Source organism: Rissa tridactyla, chromosome Z (genome assembly GCF_028500815.1).
Source record: "Rissa tridactyla isolate bRisTri1 chromosome Z, bRisTri1.patW.cur.20221130, whole genome shotgun sequence".
NCBI lineage: Eukaryota > Metazoa > Chordata > Aves > Charadriiformes > Laridae > Rissa > Rissa tridactyla.
Genome location: NC_071497.1, coordinates 77,746,811 through 77,774,341, shown reverse-complemented (window position 1 = coordinate 77,774,341; position 27,531 = coordinate 77,746,811). Strand labels below are relative to the sequence as shown.

The 27,531-nt window shown below is 58.4% G+C and overlaps 9 protein-coding genes across 20 annotated transcripts in view; 8 read left to right on the top strand and 1 right to left on the bottom strand.

The window, feature by feature from the left end:
- UBAP2 (ubiquitin associated protein 2) overlaps window positions 1-27,531 on the bottom strand; it is a 159,174-nt gene that overhangs the window by 10,481 nt on the left and 121,162 nt on the right. The gene's annotated exons all lie outside the window — the stretch shown is intronic.
- Window positions 3,803-4,461, top strand: LOC128902806 (interferon-like). Its single transcript, XM_054186421.1, has one exon. The coding sequence runs from the start codon at window positions 3,803-3,805 to the stop codon at window positions 4,400-4,402; it is 600 nt and encodes a 199-aa protein (XP_054042396.1). The 3' UTR covers window positions 4,403-4,461.
- LOC128902826 (interferon-like) lies at window positions 7,553-8,752 on the top strand. Its single transcript, XM_054186442.1, has one exon. The coding sequence runs from the start codon at window positions 7,803-7,805 to the stop codon at window positions 8,379-8,381; it is 579 nt and encodes a 192-aa protein (XP_054042417.1). The 5' UTR covers window positions 7,553-7,802; the 3' UTR covers window positions 8,382-8,752.
- On the top strand, window positions 10,822-12,716 carry LOC128902819 (interferon-like). Its single transcript, XM_054186435.1, has one exon. It carries the CDS (start codon window positions 10,846-10,848, stop codon window positions 11,422-11,424), a length of 579 nt encoding a protein of 192 aa, XP_054042410.1. The 5' UTR covers window positions 10,822-10,845; the 3' UTR covers window positions 11,425-12,716.
- On the top strand, window positions 13,136-15,015 carry LOC128902816 (interferon-like). The gene has a single exon (XM_054186432.1). It carries the CDS (start codon window positions 13,895-13,897, stop codon window positions 14,471-14,473), a length of 579 nt encoding a protein of 192 aa, XP_054042407.1. The 5' UTR covers window positions 13,136-13,894; the 3' UTR covers window positions 14,474-15,015.
- On the top strand, window positions 16,807-17,808 carry LOC128902828 (interferon-like). The gene has a single exon (XM_054186444.1). It carries the CDS (start codon window positions 16,947-16,949, stop codon window positions 17,523-17,525), a length of 579 nt encoding a protein of 192 aa, XP_054042419.1. The 5' UTR covers window positions 16,807-16,946; the 3' UTR covers window positions 17,526-17,808.
- LOC128902827 (interferon-like) lies at window positions 19,738-20,705 on the top strand. The gene has a single exon (XM_054186443.1). It carries the CDS (start codon window positions 19,989-19,991, stop codon window positions 20,565-20,567), a length of 579 nt encoding a protein of 192 aa, XP_054042418.1. The 5' UTR covers window positions 19,738-19,988; the 3' UTR covers window positions 20,568-20,705.
- Window positions 21,998-23,819, top strand: LOC128902824 (interferon-like). Its single transcript, XM_054186439.1, has one exon. It carries the CDS (start codon window positions 23,034-23,036, stop codon window positions 23,610-23,612), a length of 579 nt encoding a protein of 192 aa, XP_054042414.1. The 5' UTR covers window positions 21,998-23,033; the 3' UTR covers window positions 23,613-23,819.
- Window positions 25,456-27,531, top strand: LOC128902815 (interferon-like). The gene has a single exon (XM_054186431.1). The coding sequence runs from the start codon at window positions 26,083-26,085 to the stop codon at window positions 26,659-26,661; it is 579 nt and encodes a 192-aa protein (XP_054042406.1). The 5' UTR covers window positions 25,456-26,082; the 3' UTR covers window positions 26,662-27,531.

Genomic DNA, 27,531 nt, shown 5'->3' with positions numbered 1-27,531 from the left:
TGGATTTCCGAAGGGCAGACTTTAGCCTGTTTAGGAGCATGGTTGAGAGTGTCCCTTGGGAGGCAGTGTTGAAGAGCAAAGGTGCCCAGGAAAGCTGGTCATACTTCAAGCAGGTGCTCTTAGAAGCACAGGAGAAGGCCATCCCCATGTCCCGAAAGACGAGCCGACGAGGAAGAAGGCCAGCCTGGCTAAATAGAGAGCTTTGGCTGGACCTCAGGAAAAAAAGGAAGGCTTACATTCTCGGGAAAAGGGGCTTAGCAACTTATGAGGATTATCAAGATATAACAAAGCTATGCAGGGGGAAGATTAGAAGGGCCAAAGCTCAATCAGAACTCAGCTTGGCCACTGCAGTTAAAGACAACAAGAAGAGATTTTTCCAGTATATCAACAGAAAAAGGAAAACTAGGGAAAATATAGGTCCACTGATGAATGAGACGGGTGCCCTAGTGGTGGAAGACACAGAGAAGGCAGAGTTACTGAATGCCTTCTTTTCTTCGGTCTTCACTGATAAAGCCGTCCCTCACGAATCCCATACCCTGGAGGCAAGGGGGAAGGTCTAGAGAGAGGAAGATTTTCCCTTAGTTGAGGAGGACCGGGTCAGAGACCACTTGGCCAAGCTGGACATTCATAAATCCATGGGCCCTGACAGGATGCACCCGCGAGTGCTGAGAGAGCTGGCAGATGTTATCGCTAGACCACTCTCCATTGTCTTTGCAAGGTCATGGGGAACAGGAGAGGTGCCTGAGGACTGGAGGAAGGCTGACATCACTCCAATCTTCAAAAAAGGCAAGAAGGAGGACCCAGGGAACTACAGGCCGGTTAGTCTCACCTCTGTCCCTGGGAAGGTAATGGAGCGACTCATTCTGGATGTCGTCTCCAAACACATAGAGGAACAGGAAGTTATTGGAAGTGGTCAGCATGGATTTACCAAGGGCAAATCATGCCTGACCAATCTGATAGCTTTCTATGATGTTATAACGGGTTGGCTGGATGAGGGGAGAGCCGTAGATGTCATCTACCTTGACCTTAGCAAGGCTTTTGACACTGTCTCCCATAACATCCTCGTTAGGAAGCTGAGGAAGTATGGGCTAGACGAGGTGACAGTGAGGTGGATCGAGAGCTGGCTGAGTGACAGAACTCAGAGGGTTGTGATCAGCGGCACAGAGTCCAGTTGGAGGCCTGTAACCAGTGGTGTCCCTCAGGGGTCAATACCTGGACCAATTTTGTTCAATATATTCATTAATGACCTAGATGAGGGGACAGAGTGTATCCTCAGCAAGTCTGCTGATGATACCAAGCTGGGAGGGGTGGCCGACACTCCAGAGGGCCGTGCTGCCATCCAGCGTGACCTGGACAGGCTGGAGAGCTGGGCAGAGAAGAACCTAATGAGGGTGTAGGGTCCTGCACCTGGGAAGGAAGAATGCCAAACACCAGTATAGGTTAGGGGCGGACATGCTGGGAAGCAGCTCTGAGGAGAAGGACCTGGGGGTCCTGGTAGACAGCAAATTACCCATGAGCCAGCAGTGTGCCCTTGTCGCCAAGAAGGCCAATGGCATCCTGGGCTGCATAGGGAAGACTGTGGCCAGTAGGTCGAGGGAGGTCATTCTCCCCCTCTACTCTGCACTGGTGAGGCCACAACTGGAGTACTGTGTCCAGTTTTGGGCTCCCCAGTTCAAGAGGGACAGGGAACTACTGGAGCGAGTCCAGCGTAGGGCAACCAAGATGATTATGGGACTGGAGCACCTCCCTTATGAGGAAAGGCTGAAAGAGCTGGGACTCTTTAGCCTGGAGAAGAGAAGGTGGAGGGGGGACCTGATTAATGTTTACAAGTACCTAAAGGGTGGGTTTAAGGAGGACGGAGCCAGGCTCTTTTCAATGGTTCCCAGCGACAGGACAAGGGGCAATGGGCACAAGCTAGAACATAGGAAGTTCCGTTCAAATACGCGGAAAAACTTCTTTACAGTGAGGGTGACAGAGCACTGGAACAGGCTGCCCAGGGAGGTTGTGGAGTCCCCTTCTCTGGAGATTTTCAAGACCCGCCTGGATGCAGCCCTGAGGGATGTGCTTTAGGCAATCCTGCTCTAGCAGGGGAGTTGGACTAGATGATCTCTAGAGGTCCCTTCCAACTCTGAAGATTCCGTGATTCCGTGATTTCATCATCCTTTCCTTCCCTTCCCAGGTAATTCCACCTTATCAACTCTGGCATGAATCTCTTAACAAAACACAATCAAATTCACATTAAAAGTTTTAGCAGATTACTCAAAAGCAGCACTCCTGCCTCCTTCCAAGGGAAATTCCAGAAAAAGCAGATTTGCAGAAGAGATCTGAACTAGAACTGACACGCTAGCATTTTCCCCTATATAAATTAGACAAAATATAACAAAATGCGCATAAAAACAGGATCTAAGGATTGCAATTATTCCCACCACCTCTCAGGTGGGGGAAAAACACATCAGCACTGCATATCCCAATCTCACACATCTGTGCATACACACATTCAAAACAAAAAATCATTAGGAAATATAAGCTCATGCCAATTATCTTTTCACTTCACGCCCACCCATAGGAAAACATCAGAAGAGATTCTGTGCTCTTCAAACACCATGGGTATTTCCTGACCTACAGAAGGCATGCAGAAGAAGGTGCCTGAAGTCAAAACTGAAATATCAGGAATATATTCAAAAGCTGAGACAGAAATGGACTGAAAAATAGTAAGTCATCTGATGTAACAGATTTAAGCTCCACAAAGCAGCTTCCTAGGTACCACACACAGCAGCTAAAGCATTTGTAAGATCTCTGCTACACAGGCAGCCTGACACAGGCTAACAGAAAAGATAGCATGTAATTGCTATGTAATACACACAAAAAATTATAATAATAATAAAATATACAGAATATTCACATTAGGAAATTGAGTTAAATTAAAAAAGAACCCCCTCCCAAACGTCAGGAGAAACCGCTGTTCTCGCTGCATCAGCAGCCACCGGCACCCCTCTCTGCTGGAAGCTTCCCAGGAAGCAGTGACGACTTGAACTTGGATCTCTGCCCACTTTCACTTTCTCGATGTAAGCAGACCAGCATGTCAAAGACAAATATTCCCACCTGCTCCTGCCTCCCAAATGCCCAATATTGACAAATTTCTACAACAAATTCAAAGCACAATAAAAATGCAAAAATCTAGAAATCAAAATCATTGCATGAATAGTTAATGGAAAATCCTTCGTGACATTTATGCCTTTATTTATAAATATCAACACACTAAGGACAAATAATTCAGGGGGCAGGGGGAAAGACAGACGACCCTAAAAGGAAAGCATGCATAGACACATATACACAAATAATATCAAAGCGTGAAATAAGAAAAATAAGGGTTGGTAGAGAAAGAAAATTGAAAATAAAAACCAAGCAAGAACACACACATATGAGATGAAAAGGAAACCCCTAAATACATCCCCAGTACAGCTGCCCCAAAAGCCTCTGCCCTGTGCTTTCACATCCCCCATTGAACCACAGCAGCACAACAGCCGGGTTCTCCCGCATCCCAACAGCAGCCCCGGGAAAGAACCAGCTCCCCTTCCCTATGGCCACCTCTCACTCACGCTGACAAGCACAAAGCAGCCCTCAGGAGAAAGTAAATAGAAAGCAAAACTGAAAATGGGAAGAGGGAAATTCTGTCTAGAGGATGATGATGAAAGGAAAGCCAAGGCACTGCATAAAGCTGGACACCCGGCAGCACCCCAAGCACAGCGCCCACCCGCACCACCACCAAGCCTCACCAGCCTCCTGCCCACCACCACACACCATGCCTGCGCCCGCAACCCCACACACCCGCCTGCGCCACGGCGCCCCGACGCTCCTGCTCCTCCTGACGGCTCTCGCCACCACCCTCGCCTGCCACCACCTGCACCCCCTAGACACCACCTTCGCCTGGGACAGCATCAAGACTCTGAAGGCCATGGCTCCCAGACCGCCACAGCCCTGCCAACACCAACAGGCGCCCTTCCCCTTCCCCGACACCCTCCTCCACAACAGCCACCCACAGCAAGCCGCCGCCACCGCCCGACACATCCTCGACAACCTCTTCGCCACCCTCAGCGCACAGAGCACCCCCCAACACTGGGACGACCAGGCACGCCATCGCCTCCTCAACAACCTCCATCATTACATCAATCACCTGGAGCGATGCCTGCCAGCCAACAGGATGCTCATCAAAAGCCAAGGGCCTCGCAACCTGATGCTCAGCATCAACAAATACTTCAGGCGCATCCACAACTTCCTCCACACCCACAACCACAGCGCCTGTGCCTGGGACCACGTCCGCCTCGAAGTTCGCGCCTCTTTCCAACGTGTGGACACACTGATACGGCAAATGAAGAGCCCAGCCACTCCTGGTACCCCCTAAACCCACCCGTGCCAAATGCCCATCCCCAGCCAATGTCGGAGGCCGCAGGGATTGCTCAGCTCCGCTCAACACCTCTTCCAGCCAGGAGCCTGCACCGACAGGGAAGTGGGTATGACTGTGGCGAGGAGGGGGCCAGGCTGCGGAACAGCCTGCACACCCACACTGCAGCCACACCTTTGCTGGGAAGGAAGGAGAAGGAAATGGTTGTGCTTCACATTAATGGACACAGACGAGGCAATGGGGAGAGGGGTGGTATTTATTATCCACGGCATTTTCTTGCCCATCCAGACTGTGACTTCCACTGATGGAGGGAAGGTCCCCATGGACACCGCAGGACTCTTATGCCAACCACTATTTATCATAAAACTCTATTTATTTATTTAACTTGCCATTATTTTATTTATTTATTTATTTATTTATTCGCTTGTTGGAAATAAAGACTTTTTGAAAAACAAAAAAGAAGAAAAATGAAACGAGGTGGTCATCATGTATATACCTGACAGGCAAAGACAAGATAAGATCTCTGCAGGCAGGCAGGGACGAACCTCCCTCCTGTAGCACATCCCATCAATGCCTCCCGCCCCAGTTGAAGGCTCCAGACAGCAGGCCACTCTTGGGGACCCAGCATGGTCCTTCAAGCCCACAGGGATCTCCCACTGATGCCAGACCATAGGAGAACACACGTGGCTAGATGGCATGATGTCTGCACTGCACGCTCCTCCTGTCCCATCACCCACCCTCTCCATTCCCAACCCTCTCCCACTGCAAAGATGTGAAAATTGTCCGCAAACCACGACCCCACCACAAACAGCCATTTAGCAATGCCATAGCACTGCTTGAGACCAGGTAGGGTGGCGTGGAATAGGTACACCTCAAAGAGGCAAGGAGGGGATCCACCAAGGCCTGTGGTAATTTGGACAAGCAAGAGCACCCCAATGCTTCCAAACCCACCTGAGCAACACCAAAAAGCCACAAAAGCCATAGGAGATGAACAGGACTGCTCATTGCTCTCCTACAACCACCACAAATGGCCCAGGACACTCCTGCCTGTGCTCACACACTAGTGGTCACGGGGACCTGCCTCACTACATGGATCACAACGGCCTAGGGCTTGTTCACCCCAATACATCCTTAGCAAACAAAAAGATACATCCCCCAAACACCACCACCCAACATGGTTCAAATTAACCAGCACAGACCAACACAGAATGACCCATGAAGGAAGCTGCCCATGCACCACCAGCACCAGCTGCTCCTTTGCCCTCCAACCACCACCCCAAAAATATCTGCCCCAGCTACTTTGCCCTCCCCAGGGAAGTCTGCGCAAGACAACACAAAAGTTCAGCGATTCTGGCCTCCGCCCACCTGGGACAAAGAGGTTGCTCTCCATGCTCAGTCACACCATCACACCACCTCCACCACCACATAACACCAAGGGCACTGCTCTGTGCAAATACAAAGAAGCACTTTCCGCACAGCTGGAGAGCAAGAAAACAAGTGGGACCAAACATATTTGGTTATAGAGCAGGACCACTCAAGATGCAACTTCCAGGTTGTACTATAGTCCTCCTGGTGTTCCCTCTAACCAGAAATACCCTTTGATGCCAGGCAGGGGGGACCTCATTGGCTTTGTCTTATCTGAAGTGTCTGAAGAAAGAAAATCTCAATCAGACATAAATAGAGAGTGTGAGAAACAAGTTCCAGTCCGAATGAAATAGGCTCAGGCAGAATCCTCTGTGAAGCACATTTTCATTCACGTTCTTGTAAGAGCGGGTGACCTAGCAAGTAGGCACACTCTCAGTTCTTGAAACACACCTTTTTATTTCCTAATCCCGGCCAAATTTTTCCCTCCCCTGTTTCCCATTGGTTAGGTACTCCAGGGTTCACAGTCTGTCCGAGGCGCCTAAAATTCTTCCTGCATGTCCTGCCTCCGTTTACTTCTCCTTACGCTACACCTAAAGAGATTATCTGACTAGTTTCTTTCCTTCCTTTTTGGTAACAAAAAATTTGCTCAATGTCATTAGCCCTGGTTAAATGTTTGACTACCCTTCTAGAAACTAATCCAGTAGGAATCAGTTTGTCCTTTTGTCTATGTGATAAGAGATGTTCTACAAGCCTTTGCTGGAGCCTCTTTGTCTTAGTCATTCCCTTATGTTACCTCTGATGGAAACGGTTTTTCTCCTCTGCAGAAGCAACACCTGCCTTTCTTACAAGAGGAGGAGAGGTAATAACCCACGTTAGAACACAGGGAATTAAACATGAAAGAATAAACACATGTTTATTAACTCTACCATGAAGTTAAAACACCACCAGAAGAGGGATCAGGGAGGATGGACAAGGATACCCATCACCTCCTCAGACACCACCTACTTTCAGCAACAGATTCCACTTGGGACTTCCAGAGAAAAAGACACCATTGGAAAAAAAAAAAAATGAGAAGCAACAATGCAAAAAGAGTGATTTAAAAAAAAAACAACAGAGAGAAACAGAGAAGTTCCAGTAGAATGAAAGCAAAAACTAAGACATATGCACTTCATGGAGAAAACTCTGGAAAATGGAAAAAGGGATGTTTCTACAGGACTTTTTCCTCCATGAGACATGAGACAGGGCTCAGAAAAAAATCCACAACTGACAAAATTAACAAAAATCATCCTATGTAAAAATATTCCTGGCGGTGTATCCTTCAGTGTTCAATAAGCAATATCTTAGAAAAGACTTCCTCTACCACATTTAAATCAAGTTAAACCAGGAAAAGGAAAAAGGGATTTTAGAAGTTCATCGATGAGCATATAGAGCTCAAAAAAATCACCTCAACAACGGACTTCAAGACTTCAAGAGCTCTGGAGAATCCGAAGACATACATCATTTTAAAAAACTAAAAGTATGAAAAAAGAAAAGATGTCTTCATATGAAAAAAACCACTATAAACGCATCGAAAGTAAAAAATCCACAAGAACTACAACAGTATTACATAATAAAAAGAAACTTAGGCAGGACGGGAAATTCAAAGCAAAACAAGAGCCCTGACAGATCATGAAGGAGGAAAAGAAGAAACCACAAACCAATGACAATAGAAAACAACTACCAATTAAGTCATTAACCACAGTGCTTTCGCATCCCCCCCTCAACCACTACAGCCAACCTCCCCACAACACACCACCAGCAAAGCACCGCCACCCCCCTCCCCACGCGCGGGGACACCCCAACAACGCACTTCCCCAAGACCACCACAGCCACCAGGCAAAAATGAAAACGACAGCCGGAAACTCGCTGCGACCAGAAAGCGAGGAAGCCGAAGCCGCGGCACCCCATAAAGCCCCACACCCGGCAGCACCCCAAGCACAGCGCCCACCCGCACCACCACCAAGCCTCACCAGCCTCCTGCCCACCACCACACACCATGCCTGCGCCCGCAACCCCACACACCCGCCTGCGCCACGGCGCCCCGACGCTCCTGCTCCTCCTGACGGCTCTCGCCACCACCCTCGCCTGCCGCCACCTGCCTCCCTGCCACTCCACCTTCCCCTGGGACAGCCTCAACATCCTCCGGGACATGGCTCCCAGACCGCCACAGCCCTGCCAACACCAACAGGCGCCCTTCCCCTTCCCCGACACCCTCCTCCACAACAGCCACCCACAGCAAGCCGCCGCCACCGCCCGACACATCCTCGACAACCTCTTCGCCACCCTCAGCGCACAGAGCACCCCCCAACACTGGGACGACCAGGCACGCCATCGCCTCCTCAACAACCTCCACCGCCACAGCCAGCAGCTCCAGCAATGCCTCACACCCAACGGCACGCTCTCCCAAGGACAAGGGCCCCGCAACCGCACGCTCACCATCAACAAATACTTCAGGCGCATCCACAACTTCCTCCACACCCACAACCACAGCGCCTGCGCCTGGGACCACGTCCGCCTCGAAGTTCGCGCCTCTTTCCAGCGCCTCCACAACCTCACCCGCACCATGTGCAATTAGACCAACCGCCCCGACCAACCCGCGCGCACCCACGCGCCCCCGCCACCACTTCTCCAACACCGACGCGGCCCCACCGCGGGCCTCCCGCCTCCCCTCACCCGTGCCAAGAGCCGCTGCAACAACGGCCCTGCGCCCTCAGCCTCCACTGACCCCCTCCCCTATTTATACAACTCCCTCTATTTATTTTCACAATGCCTTTTATCTATTTATTCACCTATTTAGTCCACAGACAATAAAGACCTGTTGCAAAAACCTTGACAGTGCCTCGCCTCTCACAAGCACAGCAACCAGCCTTTGGCGTGGCGGGAAGCCACCTCCACTCAACACCTACTCCGCTCAACCCCTGCTCCAAACAGGGCTCCGCACATCCCGCGCCCACTCCTCTCTTTGCCGCCTCCCCAAGGAGCCGCTGCCCTCAACCTCCTGCCAAAACCTCCGCGCCAGGCTTTAGCCATCGTCATCACCATCGGCTCGGCGGCCCTCCCCCTCCTCAACACTGTCCACCTTCCACCCCGCTTCACATCAACTCACCATCAGATCCCCAGTCCTCACTACAAGGACAGCACGGACCTCTCGGAGCGGGTCCAGACCAGGGCTACAAACACCGTCACAGGGATGGAACACCTCTCCTGGGAGGGCAGGATGAGAGAGCTGGCGTTCCCCAGACGGGAGAAGGGAAGGCTCCGGCGAGACCTTCTCCCACCCTTTCAACGCTTCAAGGGCGCTTGGAAGAAACATGGGGACACGACTTTTTAGCAGGGCCTCTAGCGACAGGAGAGGGGGTAAACGGCTTTAAACACAGACAGAAGAGACCCAGACTAGACACAAGGAAGCCATCTTTTACCGTGAGGGGGCTCAAACGCTGGCACAGCTTGCCCACAGACGTCCTACACGCCCCGCCCCGGCAAACAGTCAAGGGCACGTCGGAGGGCGCTCTGGGCAACAGGATCCCCTTCAAAAAGGCCCTGCTCGGGGCCGGGGGGTTGGACCAGACGACCTTGAAAGCTCCCGCCCAACCCAAACCACTCAACCACTCTATCGCTTGCATCCGCCTGACTTCCGCTACTCTTCCCGCCTCAGGCAGCTTTCAAGACAACGCTCGCCCAGCGCTGCTCCAAAACGCCTTGCACCACCAACTCTTCGAGGGCAACACGGACAAGGGACAGCCACGCACCTCCAACACCAGCCCACCGCCGGCAGTCACGGCCCCCAGGGGCGCCACATCACCACGCACCAGCCAGCACCCCAAGCACGGCACCCACCGACACAACGTTAACTAACAAGACCGTAACTCCCAGACCACCACCGCCTTCCCGCCACACCAACACACGCACACCGTGTCCCCCTCCCTCCAAAAGCCTTGACAAAACGCCTGACACAGTCTCTCGCACAAGCAGAACACCGTCCTTGTCCTTGCCCTTGCAAGGGACCCGAAAACCTCAGCGGCGGCACCCTCCACCTCCTCCTCCCCCTACAGCTCTACAACTACATCACCTGCCTCAGCTCCACCTCCACACGGACTCTTGGACGTCCCTCCTCCATCCAGCAGCACCGCGGCTCACGCCACCCCAAACGTCCCAACCCTTCCCTTACGGGGGACATCATCACCTTTGCTCTCCAGCCACCTCAGGCAAGGAGGCAGAGAAAACGCAACAAGACCCCTGCTACACACGCATGGCACCACAGCCAGGGACCCAACGCAGCAGCAGCGGGAGGAGGAGAAAAACTCTTCCCTTTCTCCTCTTCCTTTTCCTCAAGCCTTGCCTCCCCATTCTCACCAGCTTCAAACACAGAGGCTGGGGCAGCCCCAGCCAGCAACACATCCAATGCTCAACTGCCTACGCCCAGAGCCACCTCCTCGCCAGCCACCGCCACCCCCAGGGGCCACCCTCGCTCCAGCCGGGGGCTCCCCAGCCTCTGACAAGTGACATCGCTTCACAACCCTGCCCAACACGAAAAGGAAAGGCCAGCTAAGATGAAAACAAAGGCGAGCCACAAGCGAAAGGAAAACACACCACAACCAACACCAGGGCATTAGACGGAAAAGACACTCGCGCACCAGGGGAAACTTCAGCTGCAGAAAAGAGGCACCACAGCTCGCCCTGCAGGCAACAGGGAAACCCTAACACACCTCCCGCCACAGCTGCTGCCCGCAAGGGCTCTGCCCCACCGCTTTCGCAGCCCCCCCTCAACCACTACAGCCAACCTCCCCACAACACACCACCAGCAAAGCACCGCCACCCCCCTCCCCACGCGCGGGGACACCCCAACAACGCACTTCCCCAAGACCACCACAGCCACCAGGCAAAAATGAAAACGACAGCCGGAAACTCGCTGCGACCAGAAAGCGAGGAAGCCGAAGCCGCGGCACCCCATAAAGCCCCACACCCGGCAGCACCCCAAGCACAGCGCCCACCTGCACCACCACCAAGCCTCACCAGCCTCCTGCCCACCACCACACACCATGCCTGCGCCCGCAACCCCACACACCCGCCTGCGCCACGGCGCCCCGACGCTCCTGCTCCTCCTGACGGCTCTCGCCACCACCCTCGCCTGCCGCCACCTGCCTCCCTGCCACTCCACCTTCCCCTGGGACAGCCTCAACATCCTCCGGGACATGGCTCCCAGACCGCCACAGCCCTGCCAACACCAACAGGCGCCCTTCCCCTTCCCCGACACCCTCCTCCACAACAGCCACCCACAGCAAGCCGCCGCCACCGCCCGACACATCCTCGACAACCTCTTCGCCACCCTCAGCGCACAGAGCACCCCCCAACACTGGGACGACCAGGCACGCCATCGCCTCCTCAACAACCTCCACCGCCACAGCCAGCAGCTCCAGCAATGCCTCACACCCAACGGCACGCTCTCCCAAGGACAAGGGCCCCGCAACCGCACGCTCACCATCAACAAATACTTCAGGCGCATCCACAACTTCCTCCACACCCACAACCACAGCGCCTGCGCCTGGGACCACGTCCGCCTCAAAGTTCGCGCCTCTTTCCAGCGCCTCCACAACCTCACCCGCACCATGTGCAATTAGACCAACCGCCCCGACCAACCCGCGCGCACCCACGCGCCCCCGCCACCACTTCTCCAACACCGACGCGGCCCCACCGCGGGCCTCCCGCCTCCCCTCACCCGTGCCAAGAGCCGCTGCAACAACGGCCCTGCGCCCTCAGCCTCCACTGACCCCCTCCCCTATTTATACAACTCCCTCTATTTATTTTCACAATGCCTTTTATCTATTTATTCACCTATTTAGTCCACAGACAATAAAGACCTGTTGCAAAAACCTTGACAGTGCCTCGCCTCTCACAAGCACAGCAACCAGCCTTTGGCGTGGCGGGAAGCCACCTCCACTCAACACCTACTCCGCTCAACCCCTGCTCCAAACAGGGCTCCGCACATCCCGCGCCCACTCTTCTCTTTGCCGCCTCCCCAAGGAGCCGCTGCCCTCAACCTCCTGCCAAAACCTCCGCGCCAGGCTTTAGCCATCGTCATCACCATCGGCTCGGCGGCCCTCCCCCTCCTCAACACTGTCCACCTTCAACCCCGCTTCACATCAACTCACCATCAGGTCCCCAGTCCTCACTACAAGGACAGCACGGACCTCTCGGAGCGGGTCCAGACCAGGGCTACAAACACCGTCACAGGGATGGAACACCTCTCCTGGGAGGGCAGGATGAGAGAGCTGGCGTTCCCCAGACGGGAGAAGGGAAGGCTCCGGCGAGACCTTCTCCCACCCTTTCAACGCTTCAAGGGCGCTTGGAAGAAACACGGGGACACGACTTTTTAGCAGGGCCTCTAGCGACAGGAGAGGGGGTAAACGGCTTTAAACACAGACAGAAGAGACCCAGACTAGACACAAGGAAGCCATCTTTTACCGTGAGGGGGCTCAAACGCTGGCACAGCTTGCCCACAGACGTCCTACACGCCCCGCCCCGGCAAACAGTCAAGGGCACGTCGGAGGGCGCTCTGGGCAACAGGATCCCCTTCAAAAAGGCCCTGCTCGGGGCCGGGGGGTTGGACCAGACGACCTCGAAAGCTCCCGCCCAACCCAAACCACTCAACCACTCTATCGCTTGCATCCGCCTGACTTCCGCTACTCTTCCCGCCTCAGGCAGCTTTCAAGACAACGCTCGCCCAGCGCTGCTCCAAAACGCCTTGCACCACCAACTCTTCGAGGGCAACACGGACAAGGGACAGCCACGCACCTCCAACACCAGCCCACCGCCGGCAGTCACGGCCCCCAGGGGCGCCACATCACCACGCACCAGCCAGCACCCCAAGCACGGCACCCACCGACACAACGTTAACTAACAAGACCGTAACTCCCAGACCACCACCGCCTTCCCGCCACACCAACACACGCACACCGTGTCCCCCTCCCTCCAAAAGCCTTGACAAAACGCCTGACACAGTCTCTCGCACAAGCAGAACACCGTCCTTGTCCTTGCCCTTGCAAGGGACCCGAAAACCTCAGCGGCGGCACCCTCCACCTCCTCCTCCCCCTACAGCTCTACAACTACATCACCTGCCTCAGCTCCACCTCCACACGGACTCTTGGACGTCCCTCCTCCATCCAGCGGCACCGCGGCTCACGCCACCCAAAACGTCCCAACCCTTCCCTTACGGGGGACATCATCACCTTTGCTCTCCAGCCACCTCAGGCAAGGAGGCAGAGAAAACGCAACAAGACCCCTGCTACAGGGACACACGCATGGCACCACAGCCAGGGACCCAACGCAGCAGCAGCGGGAGGAGGAGAAAAACTCTTCCCTTTCTCCTCTTCCTTTTCCTCAAGCCTTGCCTCCCCATTCTCACCAGCTTCAAACACAGAGGCTGGGGCAGCCCCAGCCAGCAACACATCCAATGCTCAACTGCCTACGCCCAGAGCCACCTCCTCGCCAGCCACCGCCACCCCCAGGGGCCACCCTCGCTCCAGCCGGGGGCTCCCCAGCCTCTGACAAGTGACATCGCTTCACAACCCTGCCCAACACGAAAAGGAAAGGCCAGCTAAGATGAAAACAAAGGCGAGCCACAAGCGAAAGGAAAACACACCACAACCAACACCAGGGCATTAGACGGAAAAGACACTCGCGCACCAGGGGAAACTTCAGCTGCAGAAAAGAGGCACCACAGCTCGCCCTGCAGGCAACAGGGAAACCCTAACACACCTCCCGCCACAGCTGCTGCCCGCAAGGGCTCTGCCCCACCGCTTTCGCAGCCCCCCCTCAACCACTACAGCCAACCTCCCCACAACACACCACCAGCAAAGCACCGCCACCCCCCTCCCCACGCGCGGGGACACCCCAACAACGCACTTCCCCAAGACCACCACAGCCACCAGGCAAAAATGAAAACGACAGCCGGAAACTCGCTGCGACCAGAAAGCGAGGAAGCCGAAGCCGCGGCACCCCATAAAGCCCCACACCCGGCAGCACCCCAAGCACAGCGCCCACCCGCACCACCACCAAGCCTCACCAGCCTCCTGCCCACCACCACACACCATGCCTGCGCCCGCAACCCCACACACCCGCCTGCGCCACGGCGCCCCGACGCTCCTGCTCCTCCTGACGGCTCTCGCCACCACCCTCGCCTGCCGCCACCTGCCTCCCTGCCACTCCACCTTCCCCTGGGACAGCCTCAACATCCTCCGGGACATGGCTCCCAGACCGCCACAGCCCTGCCAACACCAACAGGCGCCCTTCCCCTTCCCCGACACCCTCCTCCACAACAGCCACCCACAGCAAGCCGCCGCCACCGCCCGACACATCCTCGACAACCTCTTCGCCACCCTCAGCGCACAGAGCACCCCCCAACACTGGGACGACCAGGCACGCCATCGCCTCCTCAACAACCTCCACCGCCACAGCCAGCAGCTCCAGCAATGCCTCACACCCAACGGCACGCTCTCCCAAGGACAAGGGCCCCGCAACCGCACGCTCACCATCAACAAATACTTCAGGCGCATCCACAACTTCCTCCACACCCACAACCACAGCGCCTGCGCCTGGGACCACGTCCGCCTCGAAGTTCGCGCCTCTTTCCAGCGCCTCCACAACCTCACCCGCACCATGTGCAATTAGACCAACCGCCCCGACCAACCCGCGCGCACCCACGCGCCCCCGCCACCACTTCTCCAACACCGACGCGGCCCCACCGCGGGCCTCCCGCCTCCCCTCACCCGTGCCAAGAGCCGCTGCAACAACGGCCCTGCGCCCTCAGCCTCCACTGACCCCCTCCCCTATTTATACAACTCCCTCTATTTATTTTCACAATGCCTTTTATCTATTTATTCACCTATTTAGTCCACAGACAATAAAGACCTGTTGCAAAAACCTTGACAGTGCCTCGCCTCTCACAAGCACAGCAACCAGCCTTTGGCGTGGCGGGAAGCCACCTCCACTCAACACCTACTCCGCTCAACCCCTGCTCCAAACAGGGCTCCGCACATCCCGCGCCCACTCTTCTCTTTGCCGCCTCCCCAAGGAGCCGCTGCCCTCAACCTCCTGCCAAAACCTCCGCGCCAGGCTTTAGCCATCGTCATCACCATCGGCTCGGCGGCCCTCCCCCTCCTCAACACTGTCCACCTTCCACCCCGCTTCACATCAACTCACCATCAGATCCCCAGTCCTCACTACAAGGACAGCACGGACCTCTCGGAGCGGGTCCAGACCAGGGCTACAAACACCGTCACAGGGATGGAACACCTCTCCTGGGAGGGCAGGATGAGAGAGCTGGCGTTCCCCAGACGGGAGAAGGGAAGGCTCCGGCGAGACCTTCTCCCACCCTTTCAACGCTTCAAGGGCGCTTGGAAGAAACACGGGGACACGACTTTTTAGCAGGGCCTCTAGCGACAGGAGAGGGGGTAAACGGCTTTAAACACAGACAGAAGAGACCCAGACTAGACACAAGGAAGCCATCTTTTACCGTGAGGGGGCTCAAACGCTGGCACAGCTTGCCCACAGACGTCCTACACGCCCCGCCCCGGCAAACAGTCAAGGGCACGTCGGAGGGCGCTCTGGGCAACAGGATCCCCTTCAAAAAGGCCCTGCTCGGGGCCGGGGGGTTGGACCAGACGACCTCGAAAGCTCCCGCCCAACCCAAACCACTCAACCACTCTATCGCTTGCATCCGCCTGACTTCCGCTACTCTTCCCGCCTCAGGCAGCTTTCAAGACAACGCTCGCCCAGCGCTGCTCCAAAACGCCTTGCACCACCAACTCTTCGAGGGCAACACGGACAAGGGACAGCCACGCACCTCCAACACCAGCCCACCGCCGGCAGTCACGGCCCCCAGGGGCGCCACATCACCACGCACCAGCCAGCACCCCAAGCACGGCACCCACCGACACAACGTTAACTAACAAGACCGTAACTCCCAGACCACCACCGCCTTCCCGCCACACCAACACACGCGCACCGTGTCCCCCTCCCTCCAAAAGCCTTGACAAAACGCCTGACACAGTCTCTCGCACAAGCAGAACACCGTCCTTGTCCTTGCCCTTGCAAGGGACCCGAAAACCTCAGCGGCGGCACCCTCCACCTCCTCCTCCCCCTACAGCTCTACAACTACATCACCTGCCTCAGCTCCACCTCCACACGGACTCTTGGACGTCCCTCCTCCATCCAGCGGCACCGCGGCTCACGCCACCCAAAACGTCCCAACCCTTCCCTTACGGGGGACATCATCACCTTTGCTCTCCAGCCACCTCAGGCAAGGAGGCAGAGAAAACGCAACAAGACCCCTGCTACAGGGACACACGCATGGCACCACAGCCAGGGACCCAACGCAGCAGCAGCAGCGGGAGGAGGAGAAAAACTCTTCCCTTTCTCCTCTTCCTTTTCCTCAAGCCTTGCCTCCCCATTCTCACCAGCTTCAAACACAGAGGCTGGGGCAGCTCCAGCCAGCAACACATCCAATGCTCAACTGCCTACGCCCAGAGCCACCTCCTCGCCAGCCACCGCCACCCCCAGGGGCCACCCTCGCTCCAGCCGGGGGCTCCCCAGCCTCTGACAAGTGACATCGCTTCACAACCCTGCCCAACACGAAAAGGAAAGGCCAGCTAAGATGAAAACAAAGGCGAGCCACAAGCGAAAGGAAAACACACCACAACCAACACCAGGGCATTAGACGGAAAAGACACTCGCGCACCAGGGGAAACTTCAGCTGCAGAAAAGAGGCACCACAGCTCGCCCTGCAGGCAACAGGGAAACCCTAACACACCTCCCGCCACAGCTGCTGCCCGCAAGGGCTCTGCCCCACCGCTTTCGCAGCCCCCCCTCAACCACTACAGCCAACCTCCCCACAACACACCACCAGCAAAGCACCGCCACCCCCCTCCCCACGCGCGGGGACACCCCAACAACGCACTTCCCCAAGACCACCACAGCCACCAGGCAAAAATGAAAACGACAGCCGGAAACTCGCTGCGACCAGAAAGCGAGGAAGCCGAAGCCGCGGCACCCCATAAAGCCCCACACCCGGCAGCACCCCAAGCACAGCGCCCACCCGCACCACCACCAAGCCTCACCAGCCTCCTGCCCACCACCACACACCATGCCTGCGCCCGCAACCCCACACACCCGCCTGCGCCACGGCGCCCCGACACTCCTGCTCCTCCTGACGGCTCTCGCCACCACCCTCGCCTGCCGCCACCTGCCTCCCTGCCACTCCACCTTCCCCTGGGACAGCCTCAACATCCTCCGGGACATGGCTCCCAGACCGCCACAGCCCTGCCAACACCAACAGGCGCCCTTCCCCTTCCCCGACACCCTCCTCCACAACAGCCACCCACAGCAAGCCGCCGCCACCGCCCGACACATCCTCGACAACCTCTTCGCCACCCTCAGCGCACAGAGCACCCCCCAACACTGGGACGACCAGGCACGCCATCGCCTCCTCAACAACCTCCACCGCCACAGCCAGCAGCTCCAGCAATGCCTCACACCCAACGGCACGCTCTCCCAAGGACAAGGGCCCCGCAACCGCACGCTCACCATCAACAAATACTTCAGGCGCATCCACAACTTCCTCCACACCCACAACCACAGCGCCTGCGCCTGGGACCACGTCCGCCTCGAAGTTCGCGCCTCTTTCCAGCGCCTCCACAACCTCACCCGCACCATGTGCAATTAGACCAACCGCCCCGACCAACCCGCGCGCACCCACGCGCCCCCGCCACCACTTCTCCAACACCGACGCGGCCCCACCGCGGGCCTCCCGCCTCCCCTCACCCGTGCCAAGAGCCGCTGCAACAACGGCCCTGCGCCCTCAGCCTCCACTGACCCCCTCCCCTATTTATACAACTCCCTCTATTTATTTTCACAATGCCTTTTATCTATTTATTCACCTATTTAGTCCACAGACAATAAAGACCTGTTGCAAAAACCTTGACAGTGCCTCGCCTCTCACAAGCACAGCAACCAGCCTTTGGTGTGGCGGGAAGCCACCTCCACTCAACACCTACTCCGCTCAACCCCTGCTCCAAACAGGGCTCCGCACATCCCGCGCCCACTCCTCTCTTTGCCGCCTCCCCAAGGAGCCGCTGCCCTCAACCTCCTGCCAAAACCTCCGCGCCAGGCTTTAGCCATCGTCATCACCATCGGCTCGGCGGCCCTCCCCCTCCTCAACACTGTCCACCTTCCACCCCGCTTCACATCAACTCACCATCAGATCCCCAGTCCTCACTACAAGGACAGCACGGACCTCTCGGAGCGGGTCCAGACCAGGGCTACAAACACCGTCACAGGGATGGAACACCCCTCCTGGGAGGGCAGGATGAGAGAGCTGGCGTTCCCCAGACGGGAGAAGGGAAGGCTCCGGCGAGACCTTCTCCCACCCTTTCAACGCTTCAAGGGCGCTTGGAAGAAACACGGGGACACGACTTTTTAGCAGGGCCTCTAGCGACAGGAGAGGGGGTAAACGGCTTTAAACACAGACAGAAGAGACCCAGACTAGACACAAGGAAGCCATCTTTTACCGTGAGGGGGCTCAAACGCTGGCACAGCTTGCCCACAGACGTCCTACACGCCCCGCCCCGGCAAACAGTCAAGGGCACATCGGAGGGCGCTCTGGGCAACAGGATCCCCTTCAAAAAGGCCCTGCTCGGGGCCGGGGGGTTGGACCAGACGACCTTGAAAGCTCCCGCCCAACCCAAACCACTCAACCACTCTATCGCTTGCATCCGCCTGACTTCCGCTACTCTTCCCGCCTCAGGCAGCTTTCAAGACAACGCTCGCCCAGCGCTGCTCCAAAACGCCTTGCACCGCCAACTCTTCGAGGGCAACACGGACAAGGGACAGCCACGCACCTCCAACACCAGCCCACCGCCGGCAGTCACGGCCCCCAGGGGCGCCACATCACCACGCACCAGCCAGCACCCCAAGCACGGCACCCAACGACACAACGTTAACTAACAAGACCGTAACTCCCAGACCACCACCGCCTTCCCGCCACACCAACACACGCGCACCGTGTCCCCGTCCCTCCAAAAGCCTTGACAAAACGCCTGACACGGTCTCTCGCACAAGCAGAACACCGTCCTTGTCCTTGCCCTTGCAAGGGACCCGAAAACCTCAGCGGCGGCACCCTCCACCTCCTCCTCCCCCTACAGCTCTACAACTACATCACCTGCCTCAGCTCCACCTCCACACGGACTCTTGGACGTCCCTCCTCCATCCAGCGGCACCGCGGCTCACGCCACCCAAAACGTCCCAACCCTTCCCTTACGGGGGACATCATCACCTTTGCTCTCCAGCCACCTCAGGCAAGGAGGCAGAGAAAACGCAACAAGACCCCTGCTACAGGGACACACGCATGGCACCACAGCCAGGGACCCAACACAGCAGCAGCAGCAGCAGCGGGAGGAGGAGAAAAACTCTTCCCTTTCTCCTCTTCCTTTTCCTCAAGCCTTGCCTCCCCATTCTCACCAGCTTCAAACACAGAGGCTGGGGCAGCCCCAGCCAGCAACACATCCAATGCCCAACTGCCTACGCCCAGAGCCACCTCCTCGCCAGCCACCGCCACCCCCAGGGGCCACCCTCGCTCCAGCCGGGGGCTCCCCAGCCTCTGACAAGTGACATCGCTTCACAACCCTGCCCAACACGAAAAGGAAAGGCCAGCTAAGATGAAAACAAAGGCGAGCCACAAGCGAAAGGAAAACACACCACAACCAACACCAGGGCATTAGACGGAAAAGACACTCGCGCACCAGGGGAAACTTCAGCTGCAGAAAAGAGGCACCACAGCTCGCCCTGCAGGCAACAGGGAAACCCTAACACACCTCCCGCCACAGCTCTGCCCCACCGCTTTCGCAGCCCCCCCTCAACCACTACAGCCAACCTCCCCACAACACACCACCAGCAAAGCACCGCCACCCCCCTCCCCACGCGCGGGGACACCCCAACAACGCACTTCCCCAAGACCACCACAGCCACCAGGCAAAAATGAAAACGACAGCCGGAAACTCGCTGCGACCAGAAAGCGAGGAAGCCGAAGCCGCGGCACCCCATAAAGCCCCACACCCGGCAGCACCCCAAGCACAGCGCCCACCCGCACCACCACCAAGCCTCACCAGCCTCCTGCCCACCACCACACACCATGCCTGCGCCCGCAACCCCACACACCCGCCTGCGCCACGGCGCCCCGACGCTCCTGCTCCTCCTGACGGCTCTCGCCACCACCCTCGCCTGCCGCCACCTGCCTCCCTGCCACTCCACCTTCCCCTGGGACAGCCTCAACATCCTCCGGGACATGGCTCCCAGACCGCCACAGCCCTGCCAACACCAACAGGCGCCCTTCCCCTTCCCCGACACCCTCCTCCACAACAGCCACCCACAGCAAGCCGCCGCCACCGCCCGACACATCCTCGACAACCTCTTCGCCACCCTCAGCGCACAGAGCACCCCCCAACACTGGGACGACCAGGCACGCCATCGCCTCCTCAACAACCTCCACCGCCACAGCCAGCAGCTCCAGCAATGCCTCACACCCAACGGCACGCTCTCCCAAGGACAAGGGCCCCGCAACCGCACGCTCACCATCAACAAATACTTCAGGCGCATCCACAACTTCCTCCACACCCACAACCACAGCGCCTGCGCCTGGGACCACGTCCGCCTCGAAGTTCGCGCCTCTTTCCAGCGCCTCCACAACCTCACCCGCACCATGTGCAATTAGACCAACCGCCCCGACCAACCCGCGCGCACCCACGCGCCCCCGCCACCACTTCTCCAACACCGACGCGGCCCCACCGCGGGCCTCCCGCCTCCCCTCACCCGTGCCAAGAGCCGCTGCAACAACGGCCCTGCGCCCTCAGCCTCCACTGACCCCTCCCCTATTTATACAACTCCCTCTATTTATTTTCACAATGCCTTTTATCTATTTATTCACCTATTTATTCCACAGACAATAAAGACCTGTTGCAAAAACCTTGACAGTGCCTCGCCTCTCACAAGCACAGCAACCAGCCTTTGGCGTGGCGGGAAGCCACCTCCACTCAACACCTACTCCGCTCAACCCCTGCTCCAAACAGGGCTCCGCACATCCCGCGCCCACTCTTCTCTTTGCCGCCTCCCCAAGGAGCCGCTGCCCTCAACCTCCTGCCAAAACCTCCGTGCCAGGCTTTAGCCATCGTCATCACCATCGGCTCGGCGGCCCTCCCCCTCCTCAACACTGTCCACCTTCCACCCCGCTTCACATCAACTCACCATCAGATCCCCAGTCCTCACTACAAGGACAGCACGGACCTCTCGGAGCGGGTCCAGACCAGGGCTACAAACACCGTCACAGGGATGGAACACCTCTCCTGGGAGGGCAGGATGAGAGAGCTGGCGTTCCCCAGACGGGAGAAGGGAAGGCTCCGGCGAGACCTTCTCCCACCCTTTCAACGCTTCAAGGGCGCTTGGAAGAAACACGGGGACACGACTTTTTAGCAGGGCCTCTAGCGACAGGAGAGGGGGTAAACGGCTTTAAACACAGACAGAAGAGACCCAGACTAGACACAAGGAAGCCATCTTTTACCGTGAGGGGGCTCAAACGCTGGCACAGCTTGCCCACAGACGTCCTACACGCCCCGCCCCGGCAAACAGTCAAGGGCACGTCGGAGGGCGCTCTGGGCAACAGGATCCCCTTCAAAAAGGCCCTGCTCGGGGCCGGGGGGTTGGACCAGACGACCTTGAAAGCTCCCGCCCAACCCAAACCACTCAACCACTCTATCGCTTGCATCCGCCTGACTTCCGCTACTCTTCCCGCCTCAGGCAGCTTTCAAGACAACGCTCGCCCAGCGCTGCTCCAAAACGCCTTGCACCACCAACTCTTCGAGGGCAACACGGACAAGGGACAGCCACGCACCTCCAACACCAGCCCACCGCCGGCAGTCACGGCCCCCAGGGGCGCCACATCACCACGCACCAGCCAGCACCCCAAGCACGGCACCCACCGACACAACGTTAACTAACAAGACCGTAACTCCCAGACCACCACCGCCTTCCCGCCACACCAACACACGCGCACCGTGTCCCCCTCCCTCCAAAAGCCTTGACAAAACGCCTGACACGGTCTCTCGCACAAGCAGAACACCGTCCTTGTCCTTGCAAGGGAGCCGAAAACCTCAGCGGCGGCACCCTCCACCTCCTCCTCCCCCTACAGCTCTACAACTACATCACCTGCCTCAGCTCCACCTCCACACGGACTCTTGGACGTCCCTCCTCCATCCAGCGGCACCGCGGCTCACGCCACCCCAAACGTCCCAACCCTTCCCTTACGGGGGACATCATCACCTTTGCTCTCCAGCCACCTCAGGCAAGGAGGCAGAGAAAACGCAACAAGACCCCTGCTACAGGGACACACGCATGGCACCACAGCCAGGGACCCAACGCAGCAGCAGCAGCGGGAGGAGGAGAAAAACTCTTCCCTTTCTCCTCTTCCTTTTCCTCAAGCCTTGCCTCCCCATTCTCACCAGCTTCAAACACAGAGGCTGGGGCAGCCCCAGCCAGCAACACATCCAATGCCCAACTGCCTACGCCCAGAGCCACCTCCTCGCCAGCCACCGCCACCCCCAGGGGCCACCCTCGCTCCAGCCGGGGGCTCCCCAGCCTCTGACAAGTGACATCGCTTCACAACCCTGCCCAACACGAAAAGGAAAGGCCAGCTAAGATGAAAACAAAGGCGAGCCACAAGCGAAAGGAAAACACACCACAACCAACACCAGGGCATTAGACGGAAAAGACACTCGCGCACCAGGGGAAACTTCAGCTGCAGAAAAGAGGCACCACAGCTCGCCCTGCAGGCAACAGGGAAACCCTAACACACCTCCCGCCACAGCTGCTGCCCGCAAGGGCTCTGCCCCACCGCTTTCGCAGCCCCCCCTCAACCACTACAGCCAACCTCCCCACAACACACCACCAGCAAAGCACCGCCACCCCCCTCCCCACGCGCGGGGACACCCCAACAACGCACTTCCCCAAGACCACCACAGCCACCAGGCAAAAATGAAAACGACAGCCGGAAACTCGCTGCGACCAGAAAGCGAGGAAGCCGAAGCCGCGGCACCCCATAAAGCCCCACACCCGGCAGCACCCCAAGCACAGCGCCCACCCGCACCACCACCAAGCCTCACCAGCCTCCTGCCCACCACCACACACCATGCCTGCGCCCGCAACCCCACACACCCGCCTGCGCCACGGCGCCCCGACGCTCCTGCTCCTCCTGACGGCTCTCGCCACCACCCTCGCCTGCCGCCACCTGCCTCCCTGCCACTCCACCTTCCCCTGGGACAGCCTCAACATCCTCCGGGACATGGCTCCCAGACCGCCACAGCCCTGCCAACACCAACAGGCGCCCTTCCCCTTCCCCGACACCCTCCTCCACAACAGCCACCCACAGCAAGCCGCCGCCACCGCCCGACACATCCTCGACAACCTCTTCGCCACCCTCAGCGCACAGAGCACCCCCCAACACTGGGACGACCAGGCACGCCATCGCCTCCTCAACAACCTCCACCGCCACAGCCAGCAGCTCCAGCAATGCCTCACACCCAACGGCACGCTCTCCCAAGGACAAGGGCCCCGCAACCGCACGCTCACCATCAACAAATACTTCAGGCGCATCCACAACTTCCTCCACACCCACAACCACAGCGCCTGCGCCTGGGACCACGTCCGCCTCGAAGTTCGCGCCTCTTTCCAGCGCCTCCACAACCTCACCCGCACCATGTGCAATTAGACCAACCGCCCCGACCAACCCGCGCGCACCCACGCGCCCCCGCCACCACTTCTCCAACACCGACGCGGCCCCACCGCGGGCCTCCCGCCTCCCCTCACCCGTGCCAAGAGCCGCTGCAACAACGGCCCTGCGCCCTCAGCCTCCACTGACCCCCTCCCCTATTTATACAACTCCCTCTATTTATTTTCACAATGCCTTTTATCTATTTATTCACCTATTTATTCCACAGACAATAAAGACCTGTTGCAAAAACCTTGACAGTGCCTCGCCTCTCACAAGCACAGCAACCAGCCTTTGGCGTGGCGGGAAGCCACCTCCACTCAACACCTACTCCGCTCAACCCCTGCTCCAAACAGGGCTCCGCACATCCCGCGCCCACTCTTCTCTTTGCCGCCTCCCCAAGGAGCCGCTGCCCTCAACCTCCTGCCAAAACCTCCGCGCCAGGCTTTAGCCATCGTCATCACCATCGGCTCGGCGGCCCTCCCCCTCCTCAACACTGTCCACCTTCCACCCCGCTTCACATCAACTCACCATCAGATCCCCAGTCCTCACTACAAGGACAGCACGGACCTCTCGGAGCGGGTCCAGACCAGGGCTACAAACACCGTCACAGGGATGGAACACCCCTCCTGGGAGGGCAGGATGAGAGAGCTGGCGTTCCCCAGACGGGAGAAGGGAAGGCTCCGGCGAGACCTTCTCCCACCCTTTCAACGCTTCAAGGGCGCTTGGAAGAAACATGGGGACACGACTTTTTAGCAGGGCCTCTAGCGACAGGAGAGGGGGTAAACGGCTTTAAACACAGACAGAAGAGACCCAGACTAGACACAAGGAAGCCATCTTTTACCGTGAGGGGGCTCAAACGCTGGCACAGCTTGCCCACAGACGTCCTACACGCCCCGCCCCGGCAAACAGTCAAGGGCACGTCGGAGGGCGCTCTGGGCAACAGGATCCCCTTCAAAAAGGCCCTGCTCGGGGCCGGGGGGTTGGACCAGACGACCTCGAAAGCTCCCGCCCAACCCAAACCACTCAACCACTCTATCGCTTGCATCCGCCTGACTTCCGCTACTCTTCCCGCCTCAGGCAGCTTTCAAGACAACGCTCGCCCAGCGCTGCTCCAAAACGCCTTGCACCGCCAACTCTTCGAGGGCAACACGGACAAGGGACAGCCACGCACCTCCAACACCAGCCCACCGCCGGCAGTCACGGCCCCCAGGGGCGCCACATCACCATGCACCAGCCAGCACCCCAAGCACGGCACCCACCGACACAACGTTAACTAACAAGACCGTAACTCCCAGACCACCACCGCCTTCCCGCCACACCAACACACGCACACCGTGTCCCCCTCCCTCCAAAAGCCTTGACAAAACGCCTGACACGGTCTCTCGCACAAGCAGAACACCGTCCTTGTCCTTGCCCTTGCAAGGGAGCCGAAAACCTCAGCGGCGGCACCCTCCACCTCCTCCTCCCCCTACAGCTCTACAACTACATCACCTGCCTCAGCTCCACCTCCACACGGACTCTTGGACGTCCCTCCTCCATCCAGCGGCACCGCGGCTCACGCCACCCCAAACGTCCCAACCCTTCCCTTACGGGGGACATCATCACCTTTGCTCTCCAGCCACCTCAGGCAAGGAGGCAGAGAAAACGCAACAAGACCCCTGCTACAGGGACACACGCATGGCACCACAGCCAGGGACCCAACGCAGCAGCAGCGGGAGGAGGAGAAAAACTCTTCCCTTTCTCCTCTTCCTTTTCCTCAAGCCTTGCCTCCCCATTCTCACCAGCTTCAAACACAGAGGCTGGGGCAGCCCCAGCCAGCAACACATCCAATGCCCAACTGCCTACGCCCAGAGCCACCTCCTCGCCAGCCACCGCCACCCCCAGGGGCCACCCTCGCTCCAGCCGGGGGCTCCCCAGCCTCTGACAAGTGACATCGCTTCACAACCCTGCCCAACACGAAAAGGAAAGGCCAGCTAAGATGAAAACAAAGGCGAGCCACAAGCGAAAGGAAAACACACCACAACCAACACCAGGGCATTAGACGGAAAAGACACTCGCGCACCAGGGGAAACTTCAGCTGCAGAAAAGAGGCACCACAGCTCGCCCTGCAGGCAACAGGGAAACCCTAACACACCTCCCGCCACAGCTGCTGCCCGCAAGGGCTCTGCCCCACCGCTTTCGCAGCCCCCCCTCAACCACTACAGCCAACCTCCCCACAACACACCACCAGCAAAGCACCGCCACCCCCCTCCCCACGCGCGGGGACACCCCAACAACGCACTTCCCCAAGACCACCACAGCCACCAGGCAAAAATGAAAACGACAGCCGGAAACTCGCTGCGACCAGAAAGCGAGGAAGCCGAAGCCGCGGCACCCCATAAAGCCCCACACCCGGCAGCACCCCAAGCACAGCGCCCACCCGCACCACCACCAAGCCTCACCAGCCTCCTGCCCACCACCACACACCATGCCTGCGCCCGCAACCCCACACACCCGCCTGCGCCACGGCGCCCCGACGCTCCTGCTCCTCCTGACGGCTCTCGCCACCACCCTCGCCTGCCGCCACCTGCCTCCCTGCCACTCCACCTTCCCCTGGGACAGCCTCAACATCCTCCGGGACATGGCTCCCAGACCGCCACAGCCCTGCCAACACCAACAGGCGCCCTTCCCCTTCCCCGACACCCTCCTCCACAACAGCCACCCACAGCAAGCCGCCGCCACCGCCCGACACATCCTCGACAACCTCTTCGCCACCCTCAGCGCACAGAGCACCCCCCAACACTGGGACGACCAGGCACGCCATCGCCTCCTCAACAACCTCCACCGCCACAGCCAGCAGCTCCAGCAATGCCTCACACCCAACGGCACGCTCTCCCAAGGACAAGGGCCCCGCAACCGCACGCTCACCATCAACAAATACTTCAGGCGCATCCACAACTTCCTCCACACCCACAACCACAGCGCCTGCGCCTGGGACCACGTCCGCCTCGAAGTTCGCGCCTCTTTCCAGCGCCTCCACAACCTCACCCGCACCATGTGCAATTAGACCAACCGCCCCGACCAACCCGCGCGCACCCACGCGCCCCCGCCACCACTTCTCCAACACCGACGCGGCCCCACCGCGGGCCTCCCGCCTCCCCTCACCCGTGCCAAGAGCCGCTGCAACAACGGCCCTGCGCCCTCAGCCTCCACTGACCCCCTCCCCTATTTATACAACTCCCTCTATTTATTTTCACAATGCCTTTTATCTATTTATTCACCTATTTAGTCCACAGACAATAAAGACCTGTTGCAAAAACCTTGACAGTGCCTCGCCTCTCACAAGCACAGCAACCAGCCTTTGGCGTGGCGGGAAGCCACCTCCACTCAACACCTACTCCGCTCAACCCCTGCTCCAAACAGGGCTCCGCACATCCCGCGCCCACTCTTCTCTTTGCCGCCTCCCCAAGGAGCCGCTGCCCTCAACCTCCTGCCAAAACCTCCGCGCCAGGCTTTAGCCATCGTCATCACCATCGGCTCGGCGGCCCTCCCCCTCCTCAACACTGTCCACCTTCCACCCCGCTTCACATCAACTCACCATCAGATCCCCAGTCCTCACTACAAGGACAGCACGGACCTCTCGGAGCGGGTCCAGACCAGGGCTACAAACACCGTCACAGGGATGGAACACCCCTCCTGGGAGGGCAGGATGAGAGAGCTGGCGTTCCCCAGACGGGAGAAGGGAAGGCTCCGGCGAGACCTTCTCCCACCCTTTCAACGCTTCAAGGGCGCTTGGAAGAAACACGGGGACACGACTTTTTAGCAGGGCCTCTAGCGACAGGAGAGGGGGTAAACGGCTTTAAACACAGACAGAAGAGACCCAGACTAGACACAAGGAAGCCATCTTTTACCGTGAGGGGGCTCAAACGCTGGCACA

Excerpts from the sequence above, each read along its gene's own strand:
- LOC128902806 (XM_054186421.1), top strand. The coding sequence starts at position 3,803 with ATGCCTGCGCCCGCAACCCCACACACCCGCCTGCGCCACGGCGCCCCG.
- LOC128902826 (XM_054186442.1), top strand. The coding sequence starts at position 7,803 with ATGCCTGCGCCCGCAACCCCACACACCCGCCTGCGCCACGGCGCCCCG.
- LOC128902819 (XM_054186435.1), top strand. The coding sequence starts at position 10,846 with ATGCCTGCGCCCGCAACCCCACACACCCGCCTGCGCCACGGCGCCCCG.
- LOC128902816 (XM_054186432.1), top strand. The coding sequence starts at position 13,895 with ATGCCTGCGCCCGCAACCCCACACACCCGCCTGCGCCACGGCGCCCCG.
- LOC128902828 (XM_054186444.1), top strand. The coding sequence starts at position 16,947 with ATGCCTGCGCCCGCAACCCCACACACCCGCCTGCGCCACGGCGCCCCG.
- LOC128902827 (XM_054186443.1), top strand. The coding sequence starts at position 19,989 with ATGCCTGCGCCCGCAACCCCACACACCCGCCTGCGCCACGGCGCCCCG.
- LOC128902824 (XM_054186439.1), top strand. The coding sequence starts at position 23,034 with ATGCCTGCGCCCGCAACCCCACACACCCGCCTGCGCCACGGCGCCCCG.
- LOC128902815 (XM_054186431.1), top strand. The coding sequence starts at position 26,083 with ATGCCTGCGCCCGCAACCCCACACACCCGCCTGCGCCACGGCGCCCCG.